The 14,254-nt window shown below is 40.8% G+C and overlaps 1 protein-coding gene across 5 annotated transcripts in view; it reads left to right on the top strand.

The window, feature by feature from the left end:
- SMAD1 (SMAD family member 1) overlaps window positions 1-14,254 on the top strand; it is an 85,813-nt gene that overhangs the window by 57,428 nt on the left and 14,131 nt on the right. For 4 of the 5 annotated variants that reach the window (XM_040250434.1, XM_040250436.1, XM_040250435.1 and 1 more), the window contains exons 3-4: window positions 8,422-8,679; window positions 11,438-11,554. In XM_040250434.1, coding sequence (XP_040106368.1) covers window positions 8,422-8,679; window positions 11,438-11,554 — 375 coding nt within the window. The remainder of the gene's footprint in view (window positions 1-8,421; window positions 8,680-11,437; window positions 11,555-14,254) is intronic. The other variant, XM_040250439.1, reaches the window with a different exon arrangement.

Here is a 14,254-nt window from a genome sequence, read left to right as displayed (position 1 = left end):
CAGTCCTTAAAGGGAAGCTGCAGACTTGGGTCGTTCTCTCAAGTTGCCAGGTAGGAGTAGTTTTATCAGTGTGCCGAGGAAAAGGGTTCCCGGAAGAGTCAGTGCTCCCGTTTCTCTTTTCCCTAAACTAGAAATACACTGAAACATGGAAAGAAATACTAAGAGGAGGACACGCCTCACCCTCTCTCCCTTCCAGTTTCTGGCCTGAGTCAGTTGTAGAGTTCGCACATCTCACTCCTCTCGCCTGTCTCAGCAGCCTCTCACCCAGGAAGTAAGAATTTCGTAGAGGTTTGTTTACACATAGATAATTGGTCTGAATATTTTTTTCTTTTCTCTTCCCCCAGTAGCAAACATAGCTTCGTATTGAAATATTGCTGAAATGAAAGGAAGAGGAACTGGGGCTCGGGGAGACTCTGGGACAGAGCACGCCTCTCCCTGTCCTTCGGGAGTCAGCACAGGCGAGGCGCCTGGCCTCGTTTTAGAGCAGCTCGTGTGTAGACGTAACCCTGCCTAGCTTGCTTCCCCCCATCTCTTTTCTTTTGCATTAATACTTCATTCCAGGTCTAGCAGCTGTTTCAGACCCCCATACCATTCCTAAATGTAATCAGTTATTAATAGTTTGGATGATCATAAGATTTGCTGTCCAAACCAGAACACTTTTGAGAGTGATGTGCTAAGTTGCTTCAGTCATGTCCGACTCTGCGCCCCCATGGGCTGTAGCCCGCCAGGCTCCTCTGTCCTTGGGGATTCTCCAGGCAAGAATACTGGGGTGGGTTGCCATTCCCTTCACCAGGGGATCTTCCCCACCCAGAGACTGAACCCGTGTCGCTCATGTTTCCTGCATTGACAGGTGGGTTCTCTACCACCAGCGCCACCTGGGAAGCCCTTTTGGGAGTGACATTGGGTCACCTATTAGTAATTCCATCAGAAAACAGCTACAGGCTGGGACTGTCCCAGGCAACCCAGAATATACAGATACTTTATAATCTTCAAGCTACACGAATCAGATTTGATAGTGATTCACCTATTAGCATCATCAAGGAGTTAGAAGTGTTTCATAATTGAACTTATTTGACTAGACTGGAGTTTTCTCCTGTCGGTTGCATGACCTTAACTTTAATTTGTCCACAAACACTTCTAGGATTTATTCTACTCACTTATCCCTTAAACATCCCTTAAACAGACTATATCAGACAGAATTTAACATTCTTAGAAAGTTGGTCATCAAGTCAGCAGAACCTCAGGGGTTGAGAGTGCCCGTTGCCTTTGAATCCTAACTCTCCACCCTTTCTCTGGGACCTTAGGTAAGTTATCCCTCCAGCTTTCTTATTTGCAGGGTGTGATAATGTGCTCAGCATGGTTCCAGGCTTAAAGTAAATAATTAAGTTATTAATTAAGTAAGGTTAAGTAAGGAAGAAATGGAAGACATTAAAAGATACAAATAGAAAAATCATCATATAACACCAATAGAAAACTATGTTTAGAGTTTCCTTTTTAAAAAACACAGCAGAAGACAAATAATTACATCACATAGAGAAATATAGTAAATATAAATAACTAACAAAAAATAACATGACAGTTGATACCAAGCGTGAGTCATATCAATAATATAAATAGGCTTAATCACCTATTAAAATTAAGAGATTTTCAAATTGGTTCATAAAGCAAAACTTTATGCTGTTTTCAAGAGACACATCCCTCCCCCCCAAGAAAAAGTGATTAAAAAGCTAAAAATCAAGGAATTAGTAAAGATATATCAGGCACCTGTAAACAACAAGTGGAGGATTATGATTCTGATATCACAAAAAATAAAATTCAGAAGACCAAAAGGCACTGACCCAGAGAGACACTTCAACACGTTATTGACTGGGGCGTTTTTTGCAGAAACTAACATGTATGGGTGATTGTTTTGTAAGTGAATATTGAAACACCCTCGTTTGAGTAAATAACAAATTTTTTTGCACTTAATGTGTTTATTTGAAACTTTGTATGTCTCACTAAAGCATTCTAATACTTCATTGGAGTGTGAAAGCAATATAGCTGACATCTCTGTGCAGAACAGAACGTCTATTACAAATATAATGTGTATCACTGCATTTTCCCTTGGAAGAACAGACGCTACACTTTTTGGCAGCATTTTTCTTTTCATTCTCTGGGCATTATTTCCCCTAGAACATGTTCTTTTATTTTACTTGATAGTCAACAAGGAGGATTTCTTCAGGGGCTCTTTTAGAAATGAGAAATTTCGTGATGTGTCATTTTTTAAGATTTTATGGTAATAAACTTGCGTTTATAATATATACGCGGTTGGAACAAAGACCTAAGAGAGTGAAATGTGAATGACTGTGCCAATCATAAGTTGTGTAATGAACGCTGGATCGATCTTAAGCTCTAAAGCTTCGTGATACATACGGTCAGTGATGTGTTAAAGTGAACATATATGCACCAAATATCACAGCAGCCTCCTGTATAGAGTACAGTACGGCAGGAAAAAGAAATAGAAACACACCCAATAATAGGAACTTTAGTACACTAGTCTAAATACATGACCAGTCATGTGGGAAAAACCTAAGTAATCATAGCAGCCAGAGATTGGAAAACTGCCCACAGGCCAAGTCAAGTCTGTGAGCTGTTTTTGTAAGTAGAGCTTTTTAACACAGCCACGCCCAGCCGCTCTGCAGTTGCGGTGCCCAGGCTTCTCATTGCAGCGACCGCTTTTGTGGCGGGGCAGAGGCTCTGGGGCTCATGGGCAACGGTTGCTCTGCAGCATGCGGAGTCCGTCTAGAGCAGGGATTGAACCTGTGCCTTCTGCATTGGCAGGCGGATTCTTTACCGCTGGGCCACCAAAGAAGCCCCATTCACATTACTTTTGAACATAGTATTGGCACTACTCATCAGTTGAGTTAGGCACAAGAAAATAATTTGAAAGGAAGAAGTAAAATTAGCTGTGGGAGACATGTCATTTGCTGGAGAACTAACTCTACAGTGAATAATGATAAAAATAACTGAGACAACAAAAGAAATATAAAATATAAAATAACATAGAAATGTCAATACCAATATATAAATAATTACCAGATAGAAGGTATAAGTGAAAGTGAACGGTATAAGGTAAAAGTGAAAACTCCATTTAAAATAGCAACAGAAAAGATAAAATACTTAATAAACTTAATAAGAAAAAATAATAATAACACTAATACAGTATTATAGATTAAATTCTGTCCCCTGCAAAATGTATCTGTTGAAGCCCCAGTCAGAAGTACCTAAGAATGTGACTGTATGTGGAAAAAGGGCCTTTAAAAAGTTAAAATGAGGCCGTTGGGCTGGACTCAAAACCGATTGGTATCCTTATAAGAAGAGGAGATGGCGACATACATAGAGATACCAGGGAAGTAATACGGAAGAACCACAGCAAGTGGCCATCTGCAAGCCAAGAAGATAGGCTTCAGAAGAAACTAGCTTGCCAAACACCTTACTCTTGGACTTCCAGCCACCAGAACTTTTAGTAAATAAATTTCTCCGGTTTAAGCCCCACGGTCTGTGGTATTTTGTTATGGGCAGGCCTAGCAAACTGGTACACATAGTAGCTATGGAACCATCCTGAAAGATGCAAAAGTAGACTTGACCTTCCCGGTTCTTGAATAAAATAGTTTAACATTATAAGATATTAATTCTTACTAAGTTAATGATTAAATACAATGTGATCCGAGTAAAAGGATCAATAATCTTTTTTTTCTGGAGGTCGACAAGGTGACCATCAAAGTTCATATGAAAAAGTAAGCATGTGAGTAAAACTGTGAAGTGGACTGTGGGAGGGGACTAGCCCTACAGATATCAGCATATACTATAAAGTCTCTATGGGGCTTCCCAGGGGCTCAGTGGTTAAGAATCTGCCTGCAGTGCAGGTGATGCAAGAGACGCAGGTTCAATCCCTGGGTCGGGAAGATCCCTTGGAAGAGGAGATGGCAACCCACTCCAGTATTCCTGCCTGTAAAATTCCATGGATAGAGGAGCCTCGCAGGCTCCAGTCTGTGGGGGTCGCGTAGCATTGAACACGACTGAGCACGCTTGCACACACAGAGTCTCTATAATTAAACCAGAGTGACACAGGGCAGTGGACTAGAATGGAATGGGATGGAACGTCTGAAAAACAGACCCTAACATATGCGGAAGCGTATGAGAAAGGTGGCATCTCTGACCACTAGGACAGAGGTGGGCTCTTTAGTAAATGGTATTGGGGCAGCTGGCTAGCCATTTGGAAAGATAAAATTAGATCTATTCCTTATGGTATAAATAAACTGAGCTCCAGATGAATCAGAGATTTAGATAAAATATGATACCTTACGTGCATTGGAAGAATGCTTGGATGAATTCCTGCTTACAACCTGGATGTAAAAGAAGACTTTCTATGACTCAAAATCCACATGCAATTAAAAAAAAGAAAAATTGACTACCAAAAAATAAACTTGAACATAAGCAAAGTTAAGCAAACTGACAGACTGTGATAAGCTATTTGGAACATAATATATCATGGGCTGATATCTCTAATATATATAAGATATATAGATAAGATATAATATTTTATATATAGATAATAATGTATCATATATGATATATCTTATATAGATAATATATAATATCTGTAATATGGATGATATTATATATTTGCCTGTATATTTATATGATTTATTTATTTTAATGAAAAATGGAAAGACCAAAAATGAGCAAAAGGTACAAGCAGACAATTCACAAAAGAAGACTAAAATAGGTCTTCTGAAGTACATGAAAAGATGATCAACATGAAAAGATATATAAAGGAATATAAAAGGGCACCAAAGTGCCAACCATTTTTTTACCCATCCAATTGTCAAAAAAGTAAAAAAACTTGACAGAATAGTCTGTTCAGGAGACTTTTGGGGGGAAATCACTTTCATTTGTTGCTTGTAGCTATGCAAAATGGTACAACCCCTATGCATGGATACTTGATGATAACAAAACTGTACCTTTATTTACCCTTTCACACAGTATTTCCACTTCTAAGGATACACCTTTAACAGTACTATAGTGTATGCATGGAGTTATTCATTGCAGTATTGTATATAATGGTTAAAATATTGCAAACTACCTAAATGCCCAGATATTGGAGATGAGTTGAATAAACTATGGTGCTGTTAGCTATAAAAACAAATTAGGAAAATCTCTATAGGTATTATGAAGTTAATTCTAGAATGTGCTAAGAGCCATGTCATTGGGAAGGATGCTGGGAAGGATTGAAGGCCAAAGGAGAAGAGGATGAGATGGTTAGAGAGCATCACAGGCTCAGCTGTGAATCTGAGCAAACTCCAGGAGATGGTGAAGGACAGGGAGGCCAAGCACAGTCCCTGGGGTCTCAAAGAGCAGGACACGACCTAGCAACTAAACAACAACAAACAGTTGAAAAAAGCGACGTGCGGGGGCTGCCTTTCTTGTAATAAAGATGAAATAAGAAAGCAAACATTTATCTGCTTAATTTCCTTAAGAAGATGCACAGGAACCAGAAAAAAAAAATGAAATTGATTATCCTCTGAGGAGATTAGATGGGCAAACTGGGTAAATAAATTGTAATATATACATGTAATGAGGTGTTACATACAACATTGGATGAGTCATACAAATATCATGTTGAGCTAAAGCCAGACACAAGGGTGTAAATGATTCCGTTTATATGAAGATTTGTACATTTTACTATAGATGTGTGATACCTCAATACCTTTTTGAAGTTCATTAAAATATACCTGTACCTACATCAGGAGTGGCAAAATCATCTCACCTTTTAATTATCAGAGGTGAGAAAAAAGGTATTGATCTTGTCAAGTTCATCTGTAGAGTGCTGTTTTGTTGTAACTGGTGGTTCACTTCAGAAGTATGTACAAAAGCCGGTTGATCTCACCTGTGGTATACACCAAGGGCAGACCTGTGCTTTAGAGCCAGACCACTGCACACCAAACAACAGGTACACGGGACACGTGCGCAGAGCATCCACCGGAGGTGCAGAAATACATTGCCTTCCCCTGCAGGCAACGGGGAAGAAAGAAATGCCCAGTTGTGAAGCTGTTAGGCAATAGGAGTCGCTGAAACAGGAGCCCAAGTAAGGTGGGGAGGGGAGGGCAAGAGAAGAGAGACAGAGAATTGATTTTTCTGTTGCTGTCTGTGCTCCTGTTGGTAGGAGGGTTTAGAGGCCAGTATTTTCTAGCTTTTAAGGGTAAGCATCAGAATGGAGAAGTTATAGTTAGGTGACTATAAACACAAATAGGGAAGCAGTAATTCAAGTTGTAACAGCTGAAAGAAAAAGGGAAAGTGTTTGATTGTGTAGGTAATTTAAAGACATTGCACTAGTTTAGAGCATGTGTCTATTTTGGAATATATTGGGTTGACCAAAAAGTTCATCTTATGGAAAAACTCAAACGAACCTTCCAACCAACCCAATAGATTTCTGTTGGTGTTGGGAAGGTGCTTGTGACTATTGGCAACTTTTTCTTCAACCAGAGTAGTTTACATTTCAAATGATTACTGAAAGGTAAAAGGAAGAATTATGTTTTTTTTGTTTTCCTTTATTTCTCTTCATAGGTCTTTTTTTTTTTAAATTGGAGTATTATTGATTTCGGTGTTGTGCTTGTTTCAGATATACAGCAAAGTGATTCTGCTGTATACGTATACACACACACACACACACACATTCTTTTTCAGGTTCTTTTCCATTATAAGTAACAATCATGCTTTGATTTGGACAAACTCCATCACTCTGTGAAAAAGGAAATACATTTATTACACTAAAAAGATTTATTTCTAAGGGATTAAGTTGTAGGAAAATCAGTGAATTTTATGGAAGATTATGGAGAAATTTAAGATGCAGCATATGAGACATTTTCACACCTTCAGAAACCCGATTTTTACTTAAACAATTTTCAGCTCATGAATCAGTTATAATCCAAGTGTTAAGAGCACTTTCTCCTGTAGAAATGATATAAGCCATGGATAGATTCACTGGAAGGCCCTCAAAAATCTACTTAATTCCTAATGCCACTAAATACAGTTTCTTGGGGAAAATGTATTCTGAGTCCTAACTCCCAGTAACAATAACAGATTTTAAATCTCCTTTCTCCTCTCGTGCAGTTTACCAAATGGAGTGTTTTTCTCCTTCTAACCAAGGCCTCAAGAGCAGTAGGGATTCCAGGGACCTTTATTTTTCGGGAGGAGCCATCTGGTGACCCTGGCAAGAAGCTTAGGAACAACCAAGTTAGGGTTCTTGTAGCTGGCCCATCCCTTCCCTTCTCATCGCCCTTGTAGTGGCTTTGCCGCTGGAGTTTTCTGGAGATTGAGAACAACCCTGCTAATTATTGACTCCTTAGGTTCCTAACGCGCAGAGCTTTGGGGAGTGATTTGACTTGTTTTACTTCCTTCTCTACTAGTGGGTACATTTTTTTTGACCTTTGTACCTTGAGTATTCAGTTGGTAAATTGCTGATTGTATTGCTTCCTTTTCCTATCTGGAAGTGATAAGGATTGCTGAGAAGTGGTAAATACATTCCGATCGTTGGAGGAAAGTGTTCATGAACGTGACTACTAGGACACACTGTAAAGTCTGTCCCACAAAACATTGTATTTTTATCTAATTAATTATCTTCATTGGCGTTTGGATTTTATACTGCTCATTGTATTTATCCTCTCAACCTTAGTTACTATTGCTTTGGTTTAAAGTGAGCTAACGTGTCCATTTAAAACCTCTGTGGTGAGTGAGTAGGAACCACCCTGGTGGTCCAGGGGCTGGGATTTTGCCTTCAAATGCAGGGGGCGCGGGTTCGGTCCCTGGTGAGGGAGCTGAGATCCCACGTGCCTCTCAGCCAAAGAAATCAAAACATTAAACAGAAGCAATATTGTAACAAATTCAATAAAGATTTAATTGTAAAACATTTATGGTGGATAGTTCACAGCATTCAATAAATATTATTAACTCTTAAGTGTGAAATCTTTTACGCCAGGGAGGTAAACTGGAATTGTCAATGGTGCTACCTTGGTTTTTAGTGGGTGAGAAAATTAAGAATCGGGGAACTTTAACATTTTTCACATAAAAGAATGTATTTTGCAGACTTTGCCTGGGCACTTTGTTGATGCTGCAGGTCTCAGGCTGAGCTGTCAATGATTCTGAGCAGACCATCATTTTTACCGCATTTGTTCCCGAGTGGGAAATGGCTTTTCATTTGAATGGGGCTTTTCATTTGAATGGGGCTTTTGAGTTGGCAGCAGGACAAGGTTCAAATAACTTGTTGTGACTTACAGATTATGTTTCAACTTTGTTGTGTTTTAGTGTGACCTTATTAAAAGATTTTTCATCATTCTCATTTTGGTCTCTCTTCCCACCCCCCACCCCCTTCCTCCTTTCCAGTTCTTCCTCCAGTACTGGTTCCAAGACACAGCGAATACAATCCTCAGCACAGCCTCTTAGCTCAGTTCCGCAACTTAGGGCAAAATGAGCCTCACATGCCACTCAACGCCACTTTCCCGGATTCTTTCCAGCAGCCCAACAGCCATCCGTTTCCTCATTCTCCCAACAGCAGTTACCCCAACTCTCCTGGAAGCAGCAGCAGCACGTACCCTCACTCTCCGACCAGCTCAGACCCAGGAAGCCCCTTTCAGATGCCAGGTAGGTTGCTGCGTTCAGTAATGTTCTGTGGTTAGTGAGACGCGTCATCACAGTGCCGTGGAGAAGCCGGGTTTCCTGGAATGGGGAGAGCTCGCAAGCCTTGGGACGTGGCGCTGTGCTCTAAAACTCAGGATACAACTTTGAATGAAAGGACACACCTCGTAGCCAAGCAAGGCGGTGTTTTATTTGTCCAGCACAGATGCTTGAATACATTTTCATGTTTGATTTTTGAAAGGTTTCGAAACAGCTGCATCCTTCTGGGAGTGGCATAGTTGTTCCAGCCTTTGCTCTTGATAAAAGCAAGTGGAAAAAAAAATAGCACGCCACACACATTTGCTGTTTTCATGCAAGGAAAAAAAAAAAACCCTGTCATAAGTGCAACCTCAGAAAAGATATTTCCTGGGGGGATCTCACACACACACACCACCCCACACACACTTAATTAAATTCGTTTAAGTGGTGATGTAATCCCTAGAAACATACACTTGAACAACAAAGGATTTGCAACAGAAGTCCTGGAAACCATCTGCTTGTTTAACTTAGCAAAGACAAAAGACCATTATCCTTTTGTAGGCTTCTCTGAGGGTGTAATGTCTGTCAATTAAATGATTAATTAGGACATTATATTTTTCGAGTTATAGGTTAATAAGCCAGTGTCTCAGAACAATAAAAATGATTAGTGCCAGATTTCTAGCCAGTCAGCCTCACAGAGAGGACATTAAGCAAAGATACACTTGACATCTATTAACATTTCAAGAAGGGAAAATGAGTGGGCAAGCATGTTTAACATATTGAAATGTTTGGGGGCAAATTTGAATTCGATAGCAGAGCTAGTGTCTTCTCAAAAAATTGCAAAGTGGCGCATACTTGATATTCTTATCTTTTATTTATGTATTTAGTGCTTTTTTACATTCTAAGCCTGTTTATATTGAACTGGCTTATTTTTCAATCAGAAACTGTTTAAGATGAGGATGGGAGATAGATTTATTTCAAAATCCAACTCATGTCATCTGGTGATTTCCTGTCCCCCCCGGACCCGTTGAGTTTGAGGAACAGGTTAGAGGCAAGGTTAGATGTTTTGTGTGGCTTTGAAGCAGTGGCAGACTCAAGGTAGCCCCAAGAGCGGGAAATACTGAAGATTATTGCTTGAATTTACACCTTGTCCCTGGCTGTCAGGGACTGAGGCACAGGCCGAGTAGAGAAAACGTGGAGCAGAGAAAGCTGAAGGGGTGGGAGGAGGGCCTCAGGGAGAGAGCAGAGCATCACCCACAGTATGCGGTCCTTCCCACCGGAGCTGAGGCCACAGGGGCTTGATGAAGTTTTCACCAGTCTGCTTGCAGAAATTTATTGGATTTGGTCTCAGAGGAGGCTCTTTGTCTTCGTTTTTGGCTGGAAATAAAACAGAGGCAGTGTTACAGCTGCAAGGAAGAAGCTGAATTTTAAAAAAGCAGTAGAAAGGGTAGAAAAGGCATCCGGATCAGGTCCCCGTGGTCCTGTCTCTGTGCTCGTCGTGGCTGAGGGGCGAGGGGGTGGGGGTTGGGGGAGACGGTGGAGGTGGCCAGGGAGTGATTCAGCTGGAGAGTCAGTCTGGGAAATCACTGAGAAACTCTGCAAGAGCCGTGTTAGCTTTTTATATTTGACGGTTGCCCCGAGTGGCATCGAGCACTCATCCAGGCTACTGGTTAAGGTGAAGCTGTGTTTCCTGTTCTGTCCTATGTGCCAGGTGGTACCATGAGCTCGCCACGGCCCTTGAGGAACTCAGTTTTCCATCACAAAGAATTATCTGTGGGAAAGCCATGCCCTTTATTTTACTTAAGAAAATACAAGACTGGGACTTCGCTGGTGGTCCAGTGGTTAAGACTTCCCTCCAGTGCAGGGGCTGTAGGTTTCATACCTGGTCGGGGCCCTGAGGTCCCACATGCTTCGTGGCAAAAAAAAAACAAAACATGAAACAGAAGCAATGCCATAACAAGTTCAGTAAAGACTTAAAAATTGGTCCACATCAAAAACAAAAGTGAAAAATGTGGAAGCACAAGATTTGTGTTAGTGTTGTTTCAAAAATCACGGTGTTTGCATCTTATTTGCCAGTTGATTGTGAACTTTTCCAGAAGAAATGTATACAAAAATTCTGAAATAGAAGATAGTTGTGACAAACTGATTTATTTCCTCTAATTCTGTTGCTAGAGACTAGTGATTATTTGAGTGGATAGGAAGTTAGGTGGTCCTAGCGGACTTCTTGAAGTCATGGGAAATTCAGAGTTTGAGTCAGTAAGTTGGCTGTCGTGAAACTCAGTTGCTAAATTCCTAAGGGCCCATAGATTTAATGCACGAGACCCTGAAGCTCCTTTTCTGAAGAAGTCCTATGTAATTTTCAAAAGTTTTCCATCCACCGGGGAAATGACAAAATGCAGAGGTCCTTTGAAAGTGGGTTGTCTGCAAGAACGTTTAAATGCTCTTCTGATTGTTTTAAAAAGGAGTGATCCTGGGTAGGCAGACAGCTTCTAGAACTGGTATACGATGCTTTTTTCCCACTGAATTTTCACTGCAGTCATATAAGAATATGAGATGGTAGCCATCTTCAAAAAGCATACTCCAAGCCCAGTCTTCAGTATCATCTAGTCTTCAGATGGGGAGGGTGAAGTGGCCACTTAATCTCTTAAGAATTTCGGCATGGAAGAGAATATATGTTTTAAGCTTGTGTGCTTGTGTGTTTACTAAGGATAAACTTTTTTTTTTTTTTTTTTTTCAAATTTTGTAGCAGATACACCCCCACCTGCTTACCTGCCCCCTGAAGACCCCATGACCCAGGATGGCTCTCAACCCATGGACACAAATATGATGGCACCTTCTCTGCCCTCAGAAATCAACAGAGGAGGTAAAATGAACTGCTGCTTATTCTTTTTTTAGAGTCTGAAGTTCTCTGTCCAAATGTTGCTTTCTCTCACAAATTTTTTATTAGTCTTGAAAAAGATAACTATTTGAAAAGGAGCATTTATAATAAGAGAATTTCACTGGAAAGAATTCCTTGGTTTAGAAATAAGCCTTTTATATGAAGAACAGATACACCGATTTAGCTAATGAAAGTCTAAATATAATTGTGCAGCCATCTGTTTAGAGCCTTAGTACTTAATACTTCCAAATTGGTGATAAAAGAATATTTTTAAGTGAAAGACAAAGGGATGTTGAAGGGGGGGTGGGAAGTGAATATAAAATTGAAATAGAGTTTTCACTGTGATTTCCAAAATGAAAAGTTCATACAACAAGGCTTTCCAAACGCTTCTTTTGTTGTCAGGATAAATATTCATAAGCCTCATCGTCCTTCTGGCCCTCATCTAGAATAGTGGCAGCTGAACCAGACTAATAACATTTGTTCCCTGTGTGCATGCTTCAGTTAAGGCACATTGAAGGACTTCTCAGGTGTCACAGTGGTAAAGAATCTGCCTACAGTGAAGGAGACACAGGTTCAGTCCCTGGGTCGGGAAGATCCCCTTGAGTAGGAAATGGCAACCCACTCCAGCATTCTTGCCTGGAGAATTCCATGGACAGGAGCCTGGCTGGCTGCAGTCCGTGGGGTCGCAAAGAGTCTGACAACAACTCAAATTGAAGTTAAAATACAAGTTCATTATTAGGTATGTCTTATTTCATTCTTTCAGTTCAGTTCAGTTGGTCAGTCATGTCCAACTCTTTGCGACCCCATGAATCGCAGCACGCCAGGCCTCCCTGTCCATCACCAACTCCCAGAGTTCACCCAAACTCATGTCCATCGAGTTGGTGATGCCATCCAGCCATCTCATCCTCTGTCGTCCCCTTCTTCTCCTGCCCCCAATCCCTCCCAGCATCAGGCTCTTTTCCAATGAGTCAGCTCGTCGCATGAGGTGGCCAAAGTATTGGAGTTTCAGCTTTAGCATCAGTCCTTCCAATGAACACCCAGGACTGATCTCCTTTCAAATGGACTGGTTGGATCTCCTTGCAGTCCAAGGGACTCTCAAGAGTCTTCTCCCACACCACAGTTCAAACACATCAATTCTTCAGCACTCAACTTTTCACAGTCCAACTCTCACATCCGTACATGACCACTGGAAAAACCATAGCCTTGACTAGAGGGACCTTTGTTGGCAAAGTAATGTCTCTGCTTTTGAATATACTATCTAGGTTGGTCATCACTTTCCTTCCAAGGAGTAAGCGTTTTTTAATTTCATGGCTGTAATCACCATCTGCAGTGATTTTGGAGCCCCCAGAAATAAAGTCTGCCACTGTTTCCACTGTTTCCCCATCTATTTCCCATGAAGTGATGGGACCAGATGCCATGATCTTCGTTTTTTGAATGTTGAACTTTAAGCTAACTTTTTCACTCTCCACTTTCACTTTCATCAAGAGGCTTTTTAGTTCCTCTTCACTTTATGCCATAAGGGTGGTATCATCTGCATATATGGGGTTATTGATATTTCTCCCGGCAATCTTGATTCCAGCTTGTGCTTCTTCCAGCCCAGCGTTTCTCATGATGTACTCTGCACATAAGTTAAATAAGCAGGGTGAGAATATACAACCTTGGTGTACTCCTTTTCCTATTTGGAACCAGTCTGTTGATCCATATCCAGTTCTAACTGTTGCTTCCTGACCTGCATATAGGTTTCTCAAGAGGCAGGTCAGGTGGTCTGGTATTCCCATCTCTCTCAGAATTTTTCACAGTTTATTGTGATCCAATCAAAGGCTTTGACATAGTCAGTGAAGCAGAAATAGATGTTTTTCTGGAACTCTCTTGCTTTTTCCATGACCCAGCAGATGTTGGCAATTTGATCTTCGCTTCCTCTGCCTTTTCTAAAACCAACTTGAACATCTGGAAGTTCAAAGTTCACGTATTGCTGAAGCCTGGCTTGGAGAAATTTGAGCATCACTTTACTAGCATGTGAGATGAGTGCAATTGTGCAGTAGTTTGAGCATTCTTTGGCATTGCCTTTCTTTGGGATTGGAATGAAAACTGACCTTTTCCAGTCCTGTGGCCACTGCTGAGTTTTCCACATTTGCTGGCATATTGAGTGCAGCACTTTCACAGCATCATCTTCCAGGATTTGAAAGAGCTCAACTGGAATTCCATCACCTCCACTAGCTTTGTTTGTAGTGATGCTTTCTAAGTCCCACTTGACTTCACATTGCAGGATATCTGGCTCTAGGTGAGTGATCACACCATCGTGATTATCTGGGTCGTGAAGATCTTTTTTGTACAGTTCTTCTGTATATTCTTGCCACCTCTTCTTATCTTCTGCTTCTGTTAGGTCCATACAATTTCTGTCCTTTATCTGTCCCATCTTTGCATGAAATGTTCCCTTGGTATCTCTAATTTTCTTGAAGAGATCTCTAGTCTTTCCCATTCTGTTGTTTTCCTCTATTTCTTTTTATTGATCGCTGAGGAAGACTTTCTTATCTCTCCTTGCTGTTCTTTGGAACTCTGCATTCAGATGCTTATATCTTTCCTTTTCTCCTTTGCTTTTCGCCTCGCTTCTTTTCACAGCTATTTGTAAGGCCTCTCCAGACAGCCATTTTACTTTTTTGCATTTCTTTTCCATGGGGATGGTCT

The sequence above is a fragment of the Oryx dammah genome, unplaced genomic scaffold (genome assembly GCF_014754425.2).
Source record: "Oryx dammah isolate SB20612 unplaced genomic scaffold, SCBI_Odam_1.1 HiC_scaffold_12, whole genome shotgun sequence".
NCBI lineage: Eukaryota > Metazoa > Chordata > Mammalia > Artiodactyla > Bovidae > Oryx > Oryx dammah.
The sequence above is the reverse complement of the archived record's forward strand: the minus strand, read 5'-3'. Positions and strand labels throughout refer to the sequence as shown.